Here is a 16,857-nt window from a genome sequence, read left to right as displayed (position 1 = left end):
ACAGTCGTGTACCAAAAGGTGTCTTCTTGGTCTGAACTTGGGCCAAATTGTTTGATTTGTGATTCATTTCTAACCTGCAGACTATGTTTTTGTCTTAAAGTGCAGACATGAGTCAGGGCTGTTTAGTTCTTGTTGCTGAGACCTCAGCAGACATTACAGTCTGTTGTTGCTGTGACTCTTAGGATCCAGCAGCAGTAATCTGTGTGCTATTTGTACTAAAAAGGTGTTGTGATATTTTGATACCATGGTAGCATTTACAGGATATTGTTTTATTGTGATATTATACAGGAAAACTGTTACTCAATAAGGCCCATTTAATAGTTGTTTTTCTCTTTCTCTCTGACCCAAGAATTGATGTGTAAGAATCACAGGCTGGTACCCCAAGGTCGAAAATACCACAGAGACGAGACCACTTCCTTACTCCCATCCTCCCTTCCTTATCTTTTAGAAAAGAGCTTGTTAAAAAGCCAGGTGGTTTGTTTCGGAATTCACTAATGAAAGAACTCTGTATTCTATGTCTAGGAGTGTATTTTGCTGGGATGATCATAAATTGTAACTGAAGAGATAAACTACACAAAGGATACTTCTTTGCTCACAAGGCAGGAAGACGTTTCCTTATTTGGTCTGTACCGGTTTGAACTGAGAACCTGCTGACACACGAACCTTTTTCCTCTATATAAGCTGTTGTGTACTTAATAAACCTTTGAGTTGATTGTGGGAGAGCAATCTGAACAGTCTGTGTCACTTTGTTCTCCTAACTGCTCCCGGCGCTGTAACTAACCCGCTGAACGGCATACTTGAGTGTTACTTTGAATAATTAGGAGTCTTATAAGGAAAGGACAAAACTGCTTATCGCTCACGCCACGGAGGAAACCCGGGATGGAAATTTCCTTCAAAAGGTTTTGTTAAAACATCAGTTGAGACATATATGGATCTGCACTTAACGTTTCTTTTTTAATGTACAAATGCTTCCCTCCTTTAGTAATACTCTGCTTGGTTTTTACTGAGTTTGTACACTTGTGTTGCAGTTAGGCAAACAGTCAACAGAGAGCATAGTTTTGATTTTAAACCCACATTTAAATTTAAATGTGATATTTGATTTATTTGCCGGAGTAACTGTTAAAGTTAGCTCTGTTTCTGGAACAGAAACGCTTCCTGTGTTTGGGGTTAACAAACTAAACCTGTTGTCGGCATCACGGCCCTCACATGTAAAATATGATCTGTAGAAAGAAAAGTTACTTTCATTACATGGCTCAGTAAAATCCCATAATCAGTAAAAAAACAAAACAATTTAGGCTTCTGTTCTGGCCATTTATGGCACCACCAGTGAAATGAAGAGCCTGAACTCTCAAATCATTCAGAAATTTATTTACAAAAAATCAAAATACAATTGCAGGTAAAAAAAAAAAAAAATCCATTTCCTGAAATACCATTTAAAATCGATTAACTGAGAAACATGTGCATATAATACAAAGATTAAGAAGCAAAACAAACATGGAAAAAGAATGATGAACTGTTAAAAACAAAGTCCCGATGAACTATTTGTGGGTGAACGGATGTGGGGGGCTTGACCAGTCATCAGACTTTCATCCTTCGCATCATCTGTAAGTTTGAAAGAAAAGAAAAAGACAAAGATTAAACCAAAACTCAGGAAAATGCATTTCAGCAACACTGCTACAAAACAAGATTTAATAACATCTGAATACAATAAAATGTTGTTGCACATGTCAGAAATAAAAACCACACCCTGTGCTGTTGTCCTTTCATAAACCACTGAAGTGTCAGATGTTTACCTTGCGAGCGCTGGCTGTCAATCCAGGAGACTTTGCAGATCTGCTGGCAGCTTGGGGAGATTTCCTCGATCCTTTCGTTACCACTTGAGGTGATTTAAAGTTTCCAGTTCTCCCAGCTTGTCTCACACCACCACGTGAACTCCCCGATGGCATTTTTTCCTGGTGCTTGCGTGCGCTCGTCTGAGCAGGCGACTTCTTCAAGCTGTCGCCTGGGGATTTACGTGCAGAGCTGCGCAGCTTGTTCAGATGTTTCTTCAGGTAGTTATTGCTTTTAGGGGTGTTTTCGATGGTAAACATCATTGACTGCCTCCGCTCAGCCTGAGAGTAATGCAAGTGAAACTTAGCAAAGCGCTCAAAAACAAAGTTTTGTCACAATTTTGTGTGAGCTAAAATTACACTCACTGGGCTGAGGGCAGCACGAAGAGTAGAGCTCGAAGGACCACTGCTCACGCTCCTGTTTTTCGGGGTGAGTGGACGAGGGAAGCAGCTGGCTTTCATCTTTTTCTTCAGGTTGAGATAAAAAGCAAACATAAAGTTACAATTTAAACATTTTTCTACTTATTTTGGATGACTATTCAATAACTATACAATATACTATCCACCAGTAATAGTATACCACAGTTTCCTGTTCATGGTTCAACCAACCTCAGGTGAAGTTTGGTGTAGGGACAATGTGGATGAAGGCTGCTTTGTGCCTTTTGGGCTCCTCAGCTGATAGGAGCTGGCGGTCCTTGAGGGTAGCTGGCCTGGCATCAAGGACAGACGGTCGGAGCGAGTGCCGGCAGCAGCACCCACCTGCCCCAACATGAGTGACTGTCGATGTGAGATGAGGGAATCCCGCAGCTGGCTTGGAACCATGGATGCTCGGCGGATTGTGTCTGACGGGTCACCTGTACGCAGCTCTTCGTCTGTAAAAACCAATGGACCGCTCCTTCCAGTCTAGAAGAAGAAAGATTTTAGTGCATTCAGTATACAGACGTTTAATTAGGAACAAATGGTAAATGGCCTGCATTTGTATAGTGCTTTACTCAGTCCCTAAGGACCCCAAAGTGCTTTACACTACATTCAGTCATTCACCCACACACACACATTCACACACTGGCGATGGCAAGCTACGTTGTAGCCACAGCTGCCCTGGGACGCACTGACAGAGGCGAGGCTGCCAGACACTGGCGCCACCGGGCCCTCTGACCACCACCAGTAGGCAAACATGGAGTTAGTATCTTGCCCAAGGATATTTGGATGCAGCCATGCAGCCAGGAGGCAGCCTGGGATCGAACCACCGACCCTCTGATTAGTAGCTGACCTGCTCTGCCACCTGAGCTACAGCCACCCAACACACTATTTGAGAAATTTGGCATCCAAGTTCTTTTCTTATCACCTCAGACTCAACAGGGTAGCTGCTTTTTAGGTGAGGCAGACAGGCCTTGTTCCTGGACTGGAGCTCCGCAATCCTCTGCCAGTCTTCAGGTCCACCATCAGGCTCGTTTTCTGCTCCAACGCAGAAGGTACTGGTGGCTGAAAAGAAACAGATGACGCAAAACAGTTACACATACACACAAATCTCAGGTTTTACAGTTGTTACTATGAACGTGCAGCTCCAATTTCAGCTTCCATCAAAAACAGTGATTCCCAAAGTGTGGGCCAGCGTCCCCTTATGGGCCACAAAGGTACTGCAGGTGGGCCACATCAGTAACAGAAATTTAGCTTGAAATCACTCACAAATACAAGTTACATACTTATATAAATTTAGTTATATAAAAAGTGAATTATAACTAGTAAAGGGAGGTGGTTAGTTGAAATAATTTTAATTAAATAATCTTTACAATTGTAATAACTGCAATTATATTTCTTCCATAATCAAGCAGCCTGAGTTGCTCCAACTATACAGTAATTTAATAATGTTATAACTGCATTATAAATAATGCTGTTTCTCTCTGAAAGCTTATTAGAATTACGATTTAAAACTTAAATGAAGTTCCATCACGATTCTGCAGCTCTTTCCTTTCAGGAGGGAAAACTGATCCTTTTACTCACGCTGTACATGGATGGTGCTCCGTCTGTACCCTGGAAGCCCAATGAGTTGGTCGCTGGCAGAGCTGGTCCTTCTGGCGGGAGTGTCAAACAGCTCCATAGACACGGGCCGGGCAGAGTTTGCATTAGCGAGGTTTGGCTGGGAGCGAGCTGAAGCCAGGCTGTAGGAGGTCTCATCAGCTTCACCGCAGCCCGGGGTCTTCTACAGATCAGAAATCAACAGTCACAACTACAGTAATACTCGGATGGAAGTTTTGGGATATTTAGAAGGGGAAACGTTGGACCACTTAAATGTATTGTTAAGGTGCTGCGGTGAATTATTATGTGCTGCCAACAAGCAAGTGATGTACACAAAGATCTATTAGTCAACTAATCTTTTAGTATGATAGTTAAAACTTGAGACAGTGATTCCTTGTTAGAGAAAGGCATCAGAGAAATTTTAGAAACTGGTTAAATGAAACAATAACAATAATACTAGTAAACCTTCATCAGCATAGTGACTAAATTACATAAATAGTGAAGTTGAAACACCTGTAATTTAAAAAAAATACAGAGAATATTAAAAATGAACCAATTTTATCAGTGTGTATTATTGTGAACATGCAGTAAGCGTGTGTGAGTTTCCTCCACCTTGGTCATAGTGATGTTTATAACCTGTGTGGTTCTGCGGCGTTTGACTGATGAAGTTGGATTTTTTTGGGTTGAATCCATAATTTCCTCTGCACCGGTCCTGAGAAAGAAAAGGAATTTGAAAATGAAAGATTTTGAAAGCAATTAAATCAGTATTGTTTCTAATACATGAAATACAATTTAGACACAATTATCTGTACAATTGTGTCCTATTCAGTTTTATACATTAAAATTACATTTAAGAACAAATGTTAAAGGGTCTGAATAATAAATTATTTTACTACAGTAACCAGGAAATAAAGTACTCACTCCTTAAAGGAGTAAAGAGTTGCAAAGTGTTTCGTAATCGCACAATATTAGGGGACAAGATATAATCACTGCTAATTTTTAAATTTTGTCTTGATAATAAAACACGTCTTGGTAAGATCACAACCAATCTAGAGCTAAAAATGCGTAAGGAGTATGACCACAAAAGCACCTCTTGACTTGTCTGGTGTTTATAGGAGTAAAGTACAAAGTTTCCAGTGACTCGGCCTTTAGACCCCGGCGTTTGGCTGCCAAGCGTTCTGAACTGCGAACAAGTGGTGTGCTGGATTCATCGGGCGCTGAGAGTTTTCTGAAAAAGTTTGTTTTAAAAAAAAGAAAGAAAACAATGTGCATTAATCACTACCCCCACTAAATCTTTCCAAATCCAATATAACACTTTCACCTTCCACACAGTGAGTGTCTGCATGTATACAGTTGTTTTTGGGAGAACTACCACAAAGGTGATATTCAGAATTCTGGCAGGTGTTTGTGTGTCTAGTGGGACATATTGTGTTTTGTCAGTACTACAGTAGTCATGAAACATCACAGGTGTGTCGTTGGGATTGAAATGAAGTTTGAGGATGCGTGTAGGAACACAGAGTGGAGGCATGTCAGAATTTATGGGCCACAGCCCCTGAAACATGAATATCAATTTGTCATCCCATTTGGATTGTTTTCCATTTGTAATGCATTACTGCATCATCGTGTGAGTCATGTAATGCATTTTAGTCCAAGAACACACTGACTTCAGCTGGAGCCATCCTGTACAAGGTGGGCTTCAGTTATCTGTTACTCAAGTCACAGCTTTTAAAAGATTTTGCATCTCCTCTTCTTTAGAACACCAATCTTTTAACTTTGTTCTGTGCGTTTAATTTATTTTCCCGTCTGTTTGGTGAACAAGTCCTATAAAAAGATTCTGAGAAACCTTAACCCAACACTAACCTTGTGGAGTTTAGAGAGTCTTCCATACTGCTCTGGTCCAGGCTATCTGAGCTCATAGCTCTCTTCACCTGTGCTCTAGTGCAAACCCCCGAGTTTGAGTAAGGCACCTCAAAGAAACACGAGCTTGTTGCACTGCCTCCATTGGCATGAATCTTATTCTGTACTCTTAAATTCTGGTCAGCACAGGCAAGCTGAAAGTAAAGAAATTGTGACAGAACGGGTTAAAATGCTAAAAAAATAAAATAAAATTCAGGTGTGGTTTTAATTTCTTCTATGTTTCTGCTTATTGTGTTCAATCGTCATGCTTTAAACTGCAATACTAACCTGTGCCTCCAAGCTGGCCACCCTGTGTGAAAGTGTCTTCTCATTGGCTTGAGCCTTGTCCAAATCAAGCTGAAGTACTTTCTTTTCCATTATCATAGTGTGCATTTCATGCTCTTTAGCTTCAAGAGAAAGCTTGAGAGCATCCACTTCTTCTTGGCTTTTCTGGAGAAGCTGCTTCTTGCTGTTGTAATGATTTGCAGCCTTCTCCATCTGTGGTATTCAAAACACGTATCTTAATTTTCTAGTCCAGATCATTTATCTCACACACAAAAAAATTCTCATGAACAAAACAATTATATTAAGAGATAAGCAGAAATAAAAATGATTACATTCTCAAACAAATCCAAACAGATGTTCAGTCACAAGCAGTAAAATATATTTTGTAACAGTTTCTGGTCACACCAACCTGAGCCTTGTAGTGTTCAGCAGCCTCTGATTTAGTGGCAAGCTGTTCCTGCAGATCTCTCTTGATTAGCTCAATTTCTTCTGCTTTCTCTTGCTCTTTCAGCAATTTCTCATTCTCCATTTTCAGTATTTCCAGCTCTTGCTGCAGTACAGACTCAAGCTTCCGTGAGGCTACATTCTCCCTCTTTAGGGCCAGGTTGGCTTGGAGAAGTCTTTCCTTCTCAAAAACTATGGCTTCGTGATCTTTTTCTGCCTGGAGTATTCTAACCAAAAGCACCTGTTTTTCTTGGACAAGAGTATCCTTCTCTTTGAGTGTGGTAACCTGCATCTCCTGCACAGTCTCTTTCAACCTGATGTTAGTAACTTGTGTTGCTTCATGTTGTGTCAACTCTGCAGCTGCGGATGCAAGCTGTTGCTGAAGGAGGTTTATTTGCTGAGCAGACTCTTGCTGAGTTTCAACTAATTTCTGCTCTTTGGCCAGAAGCCTTTCCACCTCCTCCTTCAAATCCTGGATCTCATTTTGGAGAACATAGGTCTGTTTGGAGCTCTCCTGTTGTATCTCAGCCACAAGTTTCTCACTAGCTTCAGCTTCAGCTTTTGTTTTTTGTATCACGTTAGCTTGAGCAGTGACCTCCTCTCTGAGTGTGTTTATACTTTGGTCTTTATCAGCTCCAAGTGTCTTGACAACTGACAACTCTGCCTGAAGGACTTTAACCTTCTCCTCTGCCTTTGTGAGAGACTCTCTCATGTCACATACTTGGTTTTTCAGAGTTTCGATCTCTTGTTCTAGCATGTCAGAGTGGATTGAGCCCTCTTTTCTAAGTGTGACCAGTTGTTCTTCTTTGGCCTCGACCTGCTCTCTCAGCCGCTTTACCTCATCTTCTGAGGTCATCACCATATTTTGTAGAGAGTCCTTTTCCTGAGAAAACTCAAATTCCTTCTGTTTCAGCAGGTTTTCTTTAACCTGAGCCTGCTCTGTTGCAGTCTTCAGTGATTCATTCAAACACTGCACTTGACCCTGAAGACTTTGGATCTCATTCTGTAGAGCCTCTGACTCCATGTAGTTGTTGGTCTTCATCTCATCTACCTCAGCCTCTTTAGTCTGGATTTCCTGCTTCAGTCGATTCACTTCTGCTTCAAGAACTGAAATTTGCTTCCTAAGCTCTTCAATCTGCAAAGTGCTTTCCTCTTGCTGTTTGGCCATTACAGCTTCTCTGGCTTGAGCGTGCTCCTTGGCCATCTCAAGAGAATGGGTCATGCTCTTTATTTGGTTGTTCAGATCATCAAGCTCTTGCTGTAACAATTCAGAGCGTGTAGAGGCCTCAGTCTCTAGCAGAGCCATCTGTTCCTCTTTTGCCTGGACCTCATTTTTCATTCGCTTCATCTCTTCCTCAGAGGCAAACAGTTGTCGCTGCAACAGCTCTTTCTGGACGACGCTCTCCTGCTCCTGTTTTTCAAGTGCAACTAGCTGCTTTTGAAACTCGTCCTCTGCCTTTGTGAGAGACTCTCTCATAGTATTCACGTTGGATTTTAGAGTTTCGATCTCTTGTTCTAGCATGTCAGAGTGGATTGAGCCCTCTTTTCTAAGTGTGACCAGTTGTTCTTCTTTGGCCTCGACCTGCTCTCTCAGCCGCTTTACCTCATCTTCTGAGGTAATCACCATATTTTGTAGAGAGTCCTTTTTCTGAGAAAACTCAAATTCCTTCTGTTTCAGCAGGTTTTCTTTAACCTGAGCCTGCTCTGTTGCAGTCTTCAGTGATTCATTCAAACACTGCACTTGACCCTGAAGACTTTGGATCTCATTCTGTAGAGCCTCTGACTCCATGTAGTTGTTGGTCTTCATCTCATCTACCTCAGCCTCTTTAGTCTGGATTTCCTGCTTCATTCTATTTACTTCTGCCTCAAGAACTGAAATGTGTTTCCCAAGCTCTTCACTCTGCAAAGTGCTTTCCTCTTGCTGTTTGGCCATTACAGCTTCTCTGGCTTGAGCGTGCTCCTTGGCCATCTCAAGAGAATGGGTCATGCTCTTTATTTGGTTGTTCAGATCATCAAGCTCTTGCTGCAACAATTCAGAGCGTGTAGAGGCCTCAGTCTCTAGCAGAGCCATCTGTTCCTCTTTTGCCTGGACCTCATTTTTCATTCGCTTCATCTCTTCCTCAGAGGCAAACAGTTGTCGCTGCAACAGCTCTTTCTGGACGACGCTCTCCTGCTCCTGTTTTTCAAGCACAACTAGCTGCTCTTGAAACTTCTCCTCTGCCTTTGTGAGAGACTCTCTCGTGTCACATACTTGGTTTTTCAGAGTTTCGATCTCTTGTTCTAGCATGTCAGAGTGGATTGAGCCCTCTTTTCTAAGTGTGACCAGTTGTTCTTCTTTGGCCTCGACCTGCTCTCTCAGCCGCTTTACCTCATCTTCTGAGGTAATCACCATATTTTGTAGAGAGTCCTTTTTCTGAGAAAACTCAAATTCCTTCTGTTTCAGCAGGTTTTCTTTAACCTGAGCCTGCTCTGTTGCAGTCTTCAGTGATTCATTCAAACACTGCACTTGACCCTGAAGACTTTGGATCTCATTCTGTAGAGCCTCTGACTCCATGTAGTTGTTGGTCTTCATCTCATCTACCTCAGCCTCTTTAGTCTGGATTTCCTGCTTCAGTCGATTCACTTCTGCTTCAAGAACTGAAATTTGCTTCCTAAGCTCTTCAATCTGCAAAGTGCTTTCCTCTTGCTGTTTGGCCATTACAGCTTCTCTGGCTTGAGCGTGCTCCTTGGCCATCTCAAGAGAATGGGTCATGCTCTTTATTTGGTTGTTCAGATCATCAAGCTCTTGCTGCAACAATTCAGAGCGTGTAGAGGCCTCAGTCTCTAGCTGAGCCATCTGTTCCTCTTTTGCCTGGACCTCATTTTTCATTCGCTTCATCTCTTCCTCAGAGGCAAACAGTTGTCGCTGCAACAGCTCTTTCTGGACGACGCTCTCCTGCTCCTGTTTTTCAAGTGCAACTAGCTGCTTTTGAAACTCGTCCTCTGCCTTTGTGAGAGACTCTCTCATAGTCATTCACGTTGGATTTTCAGAGTTTCGATCTCTTGTTCTAGCATGTCAGAGTGGATTGAGCCCTCTTTTCTAAGTGTGACCAGTTGTTCTTCTTTGGCCTCGACCTGCTCTCTCAGCCGCTTTACCTCTTCTTCTGAGGTCATCATCATGTTTTGTAGAGAGTCCTTTTTCTGAGAAAACTCAAATTCCTTCTGTTTCAGCAGGTTTTCTTTAACCTGAGCCTGCTCTGTTGCAGTCTTCAGTGATTCATTCAAACACTGCACTTGACCCTGAAGACTTTGGATCTCATTCTGTAGAGCCTCTGACTCCATGTAGTTGTTGGTCTTCATCTCATCTACCTCAGCCTCTTTAGTCTGGATTTCCTGCTTCAGTCGATTCACTTCTGCTTCAAGAACTGAAATTTGCTTCCTAAGCTCTTCAATCTGCAAAGTGCTTTCCTCTTGCTGTTTGGCCATTACAGCTTCTCTGGCTTGAGCGTGCTCCTTGGCCATCTCAAGAGAATGGGTCATGCTCTTTATTTGGTTGTTCAGATCATCAAGCTCTTGCTGCAACAATTCAGAGCATGTAGAGGCCTCAGTCTCTAGCAGAGCCATCTGTTCTTCCTTAGCATGAATATCTGCATTTAGCCTCTTGATTTCTTCTCGAGATGCTGTCTTCTGCTTCTCGAGTGCTTCCATATGTTCAGCACTTTGTTGTTGAAGTAGCTCTATTTGTTGGACATTCTCTTGTGTGGTTTTATCTAGCAAGTCTTGCTTCATGTGAATTTCCTGCTCCGCCTGTTTGAGAGATGAACTAAGGTCTTCCACTTGAGCTGTTAAGATCTGGATTTTGTCACTGAGAGTTTCTTGCACATTAGACTTCTCAAGAAGTAACTTGGCAAGCTCTTCTTCTTTGGCTTGAATTTCATCTTTGTTTTTGTTAGTTTCATGTGTAAGAATGTCAACTTCATCTTTGAGACTGTTAATTTGTTGCTCTTTAACAGCCAACAGAGAAGTAGCAGCAGCTAACTTTGTCTCAAGATCGTTCACCTTTTCTTCAGTCTGATGAAGAAGATCTTCCTTTGCTTGCTTAATTTCCTGTAGTTTTTTAATTTCTTGTTCACAAGCAGCAATATGCTGTTGTAGCCTGTCTGTCTGCTCATTTTTTTGCTCCTCAACCTGCTCAAGCTGAAGCTTAAGGACTCTGATCTCTTCTTGAAGAACTCCCCTCTGCTCATGTATCTCCTTAATTTCTTGGTGGCATTCCTCCAGTTGCTGAGTTTTAGCATGAATCTCCAGCTCAGCCTTTTTCAGGGAGAAATGTGTAGTCTCTAGCTCATTCTTCAAACCCCTGATTTCAGTCTCCAACATTTCTCTCTGGCAATTTAAGAAGAACCAACAATTATAATCAATGAAGTAGAAAATAAAATTTCCAAACTTAAACTGAAAATAGGGCTGCTCAATTAATCGAATTTTAATCACGATTACGATCTGGGCTTTCAACGATCATTAAAAATGACTGAGCACACCTCTCTGCATTTCGAACACGTGTCAGAGCAGCGGTCCACAACCTTTTTTGCGCCACGGACCGGTTTATGCCCGACAATATTTTCATGGACCGGCCTTTAAGGTGTCGCGTATAAATACAACAAAATAAAACTAGTACCAGTACCGAAAAAAAGAAAATTTATTCATACCACACGTGAAAAGACCAAGGAAAACCGAGTAAATGATAAAAATGATAACAAAATAATGCTGAAAAACGATAAAAACCCTGAAAACTATACATTTCACACCTGAGCCTCAACTCTCGCGGCCCGGTACCAAACGACTCGGACCGGTACCGGTTCAGGGACCGCTGATTAAGAGGACCCGAGGGATGCTCGGAAAGCTCAGCAGAAGTTATTTGGAGAGGAGAGTGACTGCCGTTGGTTGAAAAGAGAGGTAAAAAACTTCAGTGGTGTGGAAACATTATGGATTGGCGGAGTCAGACGTGGATCAAGTAGACACAGTGTGTAAACTTTGCTACAGTGTCGTAGCTGCACCACAGAGCAACACTGCAAAGTTCACTAAACATAGAGGTTTACATTTTTCATTTATTTTTTATATTGCAAACATTTGCACTGTTATCAGTATTTTGACCACTATTTTATATTATTTTTTGACAATCTTTAAAGTCATTATTCAACACATTGTTATTGTTAAAAAAATATCGTCAAATAATCGAGATCTCAATTTCAGTGAAAATAATCGTGATTATCATTTTTGCCATAATCGAGCAGCCCTAACTGAAAATAAACAATTCAAGATGTTTATCGCTTACCATAATATTTTATAAAATTTTTTATATTTTCAATTAAGTTTGCTTTTAAAATTGTTAGCTTTTACATATAATTACCTCTACTATGGGTCCCATATTTTCCCCAACTTCATCCTTACTGGCCTTGCTTATTTCATCCTCCAAACAGGAAATCTTTCCTTGAAGGATTTGAATTTGTTCTGTAAGGAGTTCCTGAGAAATGAGAAAGGGAGCAGCTTACAGTAAATTAATTTGTATAAAACCCAACATTTAATGAGAGCAATGGAGAAATAAGATTACTTACAGTCAACACAAAACTAATATAACTACTCTTCTTTATTTATAATAAAATAGGCAGACATGAGCATTTAAATGTGCTTTTCTTCTGAGTCTTCAACAGACATGATGTTTCCTATTCATTGTCCTTTTTGCATTCAGATTTCTCTGAATGACACAGGAATGCATGTTAAACAATATCTCTTGTGAATCTATACCTTTTGAGCAGTTGCTTGGTTGAGCTCAGACTGTAGATTGTTTCTTTTGTTTCTCCACTCCTCCTGAGCGGACGCTTGACTTTCCGTCAGTCTACCAACTTCTGTCTCAAAGGCGGCAAGCTGTGAGCACACAGCTCTCACCTGAGAAAATTTTTAAAAATTAAAAAGGTTTTTCAAATCCATGTTTTGATCTCAAAACTGACACAAAAAACTCCTCAATACTTTAAAAGGTTTCTACTAGTGAAACACTCTCCAGAAACATGAAATGCACATGACCTTTACTGAATCCTGTCATGAGTGAGAATTCACTATCACAGATTTGCCTCAAAAGGTTTGGAAGCCGTAACAGCAGACACGTTCATTAGATCTTTAGTGTAATTAAGAGACCCTCAAGAAAAAACAAAAAAAAACAAAAACAACCAACAACTTAAAAACAAACAAACAAAAAAAAAAAAAAAAAAAAAACCCAGAATATTTTGCATGTTATTACCTGAGAAGAAAGCACACCATTTTCATCTGCAAGCTCATCCACTTTGCGCTCCATGAGTGAAGTGTTTGTCTTGAGGTCTTTATTTTGCTTCAGCATCTCATTAAGACGCTTTTGTAAGCTGGAAAATAAATAAATAAATAAAAAATTTACTTTAAAACACTTCTGTACAAAGGTCTTGAAGTACAGACTATTAGTCTGTTGTACAGAATTTAGTCTGTTGTTAGGGGGTTGCTAGGCAACATGATGACAAAATATTGTGTAACTTTTGTGGATAGAAATGAGATGTTATGGTTGTGATATTAAAATGATGATTTTATAGGTAGGGATGGGAATCGAAACCCGGTTCTTGTTGAGAACCAGTTCCCACTGTTTCAATTAACTGGAAGCCTAGGCTGTGAATCTCTTAAGATCTCACTGTTGGGTTTGTAAGGCCATGTTACTCCTAAATTTCTATCTTGTTCAAAGAGAAGATATAAAACAAAGTTATAAGCTAATCGACCTGTGTGTTCTTCTTTTTTAAAAACAAGAATCGATAAAGAATCAAGTTGTTAAACAGAACCGAAAAAGGAATCGGAATTGTGAAAATCTCATCAATTCCCATCCCTAGTTATAGGTTCATAAATCACTGTTCTTGGGTACTTACTCATCGTTCTTGATCTCAAGCTCATTAATTTGTTCTTTGGTAACATGCTCCTGATCACCTTGTTCTTCCTTTAGTTTATCCAGGCGGTACTGCAACTGGTTAATGCGAGACTCTGGGAAAGAGAGAGAAAGAAAACCAAAGCACGAAGCAAAGTCTACTGAAAACATGACAAGTATAAAAAGCTTAAATGAAAATGCAGACAATCTTAGACAAATATGAGTGGTGCTTTAACAAGAATTTTGCCATTTCTCAAGTCTATCAAAATGCAAACCATACATTCAACAGATAGTACCTCTTTGTTCAATGAGCGCAATCTTGCTGGCCAGCTCCCTCTCCAAACTATCTCGGTAGTCTCGCTCCTTGATCATCTGTCGCTGCATTTTCCTCAGCTGAAATTTCGGTGTGTTCATTACATCCTCCAGAGGAGAACTGCTGTGTGAATTAAGCAGATCAGAAAGGTAAAGATTTTCAACGAAATGATGACAACCTGTGGATTTTCATCATGTATATTATAAGATAATGTAATACAAGGAAGATTGGATTAACATAATCCATAAAACTGAATAAAAATGAATATTGCAACATAACCTGAAAATATTTAAGTCATATCTGGTACCTGACTGAAGAAGAAGCCACAGTTTCTATGTCCACAAATTTAATTCTACTGGTTCGGTGGAAGAAAGGAGACTCATCACCCAAGAAGGAAGAGATGCTTGACATGTTGGTACCAGAGGTGGCTGCTGATTGCTCAAATATTTCTTGAGAGAAAGTCAAATCTGAGACAAATATTGCACAATAGAGTCAAACCAATTAGTTAGTTTGTTTTGATAAAAACTTCTTATTACAGTCTACCTCGGAGGGGAAAAACAAAAGTGACATATTTGCGACTTACGTTTTCCTCTCAGATGAGCGTCAAGTTCCTCGCTCAAATAAACACAACCCTCACTCTCCATCACAAAGGAACTAGTTAGGTGTGCTAGTTCCCGCTAGCAGAGTGGGAATAAATAAATACACACAGAATTAAAATAATAGCACCAAGCAACTCATGAGAAATGAGATGAGATGTATAAGTGTGACCACAATACACCAGCAGCTCCCAGCTTACCTCCACATCGCAGTCCAACATGTTCAGAGTGCAGTGGTCATTCATCATATCATGGTATACAAGCAACAAAAGCACCTAGTGATGTTGCAATAAAAAAGTATGATAAGTGTTTTCTTTGGGCCTTTGAAAAGAAAAATGAAAAACAAAGAGGAAGTTTTTTACCTTTGAAATTTCAGCTGTTAGGCTGATGCCATCTCTAATGTGGTCCCAACGCAGAGAAGAGCTCTTGCTTGCATTAAATCTGCAGTCCCCTAAACAACAAAACACACACATGCTCAGGTCAGTAATATATTTATCTCCCATTATAATAAAAATGGTACCAGTGAGGAAGTTTTACAGTGAGGCTCAGGAAGAAAAGCCAATGATCTTTAAACATGAAGGTCAGTTGCTCACATACTGAAGCGTCCTTGTGCAAGACACTAAACCCCAAACTAACACTTATCCACTAGAGTTAATGTGTGTTATATGAATGAGTGAATTTGGCTTGTAGGCTAAAACACGCCCTGTAACAGTAGAAAAGTGTTAAATAAGTAGCAGTCCATCTACCAGGACACAATCTGGATCCCACCCAGGAATGCAGGGTGTGTCCAAAGGTGCAAAATATCTGTTATTTAAGGGAGAGAAAACAATGTGTTTAAAGTAAGGATGAGCTCCAAGTTCCTACATTAACACTTTCTGAAATACAAAGCCGTTTAAGCCCAATCAGACCATGAAATCCCCTTTGATCATATGTACTTCAGTCATTGGTTTGGAACAACATAAGCCTCAATAAGCTAAAGTGCTGTGATTCACCAGCTGGAGCCTTTATTACATATATCTTGTATTAATATCACACTCGTACAAAAAGACACTCTTTTAAGAAGTCTCTCCAGAAAGAAACTCACTTTCTAGAAACTCTGCAATGACTCTGAACCGATCCTCATTTGCATCATTTAGACAGGGGATGGGCTGCTTTTTCCTAAAATGACAAAGAAAAAGAAGAAAAATATAATAAAATAAATGTCTGTGAAGGTTCTCAGTCATCCAGGTCATCGTAGTCAAAGGAGCTTGCAAAGAAAAGCGTCTGGACTTCTTAAGTTACTTGAAGACGTTTCACCTCTCATCCGAGAAGCTTCTCGGAAGCTTCTCGGATGAGAGGTGCAAGGAAGTAGGAGCTCTATATTTTCCAAAAAGCAAACAACCAACACGTTTAACACCCTGTCAGTCGCTGACACTCCCTGTTTACACAGGCTAAACATTACACCGCATTGCCAGCATACTTACAGCATATAAACAAGTCTAAGTAAGATCACTCCGTCCTGCAAGTCATCGATGGTCAGCTCTGAGTCACAGAGTTTTAAACTGTTCACCTATAAAATTATAGTTTGGAGAGAAAAAAACAAAACAAAAAAGGGTGATTAAAACTTTAAACATTAGTGCAATCATTTCACCGTAATGTCCACTAACATAACTCAACTTACCCAGGAAAGTAAAGACTTTACAGCCAAGTTCATCTCCATCTTGGCTGACCCTTTATTCAAAAAAGGGATTTGCACTCAGGAAACTATAAAACAAAAAGCTATGTTAAATACTTGCAAGCTATCCAATTAGCACCGATTAACATTGTTGCACGACATTTTTTTTAACTACTACTACTACTTAACAAGTACCTGACAATAATATCTACACTATGTTTCAGCAAAGTTATTTTGACCATAATGTTTTAAAACACCAGCTGCCGACCTACTGTTGCGTGCGAAATAGAGCTGCCAAAGGGTTCAGTAACGTCTATTAAGTCGAACGGTAGTAAAAATCGTGACTCACCTTAAAGGTTAGCAATTCTTGCCACTTGTACAGCAGTAGTCTATAGTGTAACTTATTAGTGTCTGAAGATACGCCTGCCTGTCTACAGAACATAGAGTTACTGGTAGAAAATAAACAGTCCCATGTGAACTACCACCAAATTCAAAAAGAGACGAAGAAAATTGAACCAGCCAATCCGTTTACACATATACTCGCGTCTGAAAAATAGGCAAAGTTGATTGGTTTACAAAGCGGAAGTTGTGCTCGATCATGTCCGGGCAACACAGGCACTGCGGAAAAGTTAAATAAATAAATTACATCCTATCTCATTTTTAAACACTTTATTTGACCTCCATGTCAAGTGATATGAGTTACGGAAAACGGCGAAGGAGAATTTGTAAGGGCGTAAGAGAACTGCGGCGTTCGTTCGGCGTCTCATGTTGATGACGTTTGCCAAGGTGAAACTACAATCTTCCGAGGAAGGACTACAAGCGCAGCTGTCAAAACGAATTGATGACTTTTGTTTTGGGTCACTATTGTTTAAACGTGGAAAACCCAGTGAAACATAGATCCTTACAATGGATGG

The 16,857-nt window shown here is 40.3% G+C and overlaps 1 protein-coding gene across 1 annotated transcript; it reads right to left on the bottom strand.

Annotated features, from left to right (window-relative positions):
• Positions 1-1,398: 1,398 nt before the first annotated feature.
• On the bottom strand, positions 1,399-16,501 carry LOC113036389 (nuclear mitotic apparatus protein 1-like). The gene is given in 25 exon segments (XM_026192721.1): positions 1,399-1,602; positions 1,794-2,111; positions 2,196-2,297; positions 2,439-2,732; positions 3,175-3,311; positions 3,831-4,029; positions 4,458-4,557; positions 4,936-5,073; positions 5,706-5,896; positions 6,030-6,239; positions 6,436-9,483; positions 9,486-10,835; positions 11,857-11,970; positions 12,252-12,392; positions 12,742-12,859; positions 13,385-13,496; positions 13,677-13,816; positions 14,001-14,160; positions 14,277-14,370; positions 14,490-14,564; positions 14,652-14,740; positions 15,374-15,447; positions 15,753-15,838; positions 15,950-16,032; positions 16,293-16,501. Coding segments are annotated over 24 exon segments (7,353 nt in total). The 5' UTR covers positions 15,989-16,032; positions 16,293-16,501; the 3' UTR covers positions 1,399-1,578.
• Between the last annotated feature and the right edge of the window lie 356 nt (positions 16,502-16,857).

The sequence above is a fragment of the Astatotilapia calliptera genome, chromosome 14 (assembly GCF_900246225.1).
Source record: "Astatotilapia calliptera chromosome 14, fAstCal1.2, whole genome shotgun sequence".
Taxonomy (NCBI): domain Eukaryota; kingdom Metazoa; phylum Chordata; class Actinopteri; order Cichliformes; family Cichlidae; genus Astatotilapia; species Astatotilapia calliptera.
This window is presented reverse-complemented; position numbering and strand designations above follow the sequence as displayed.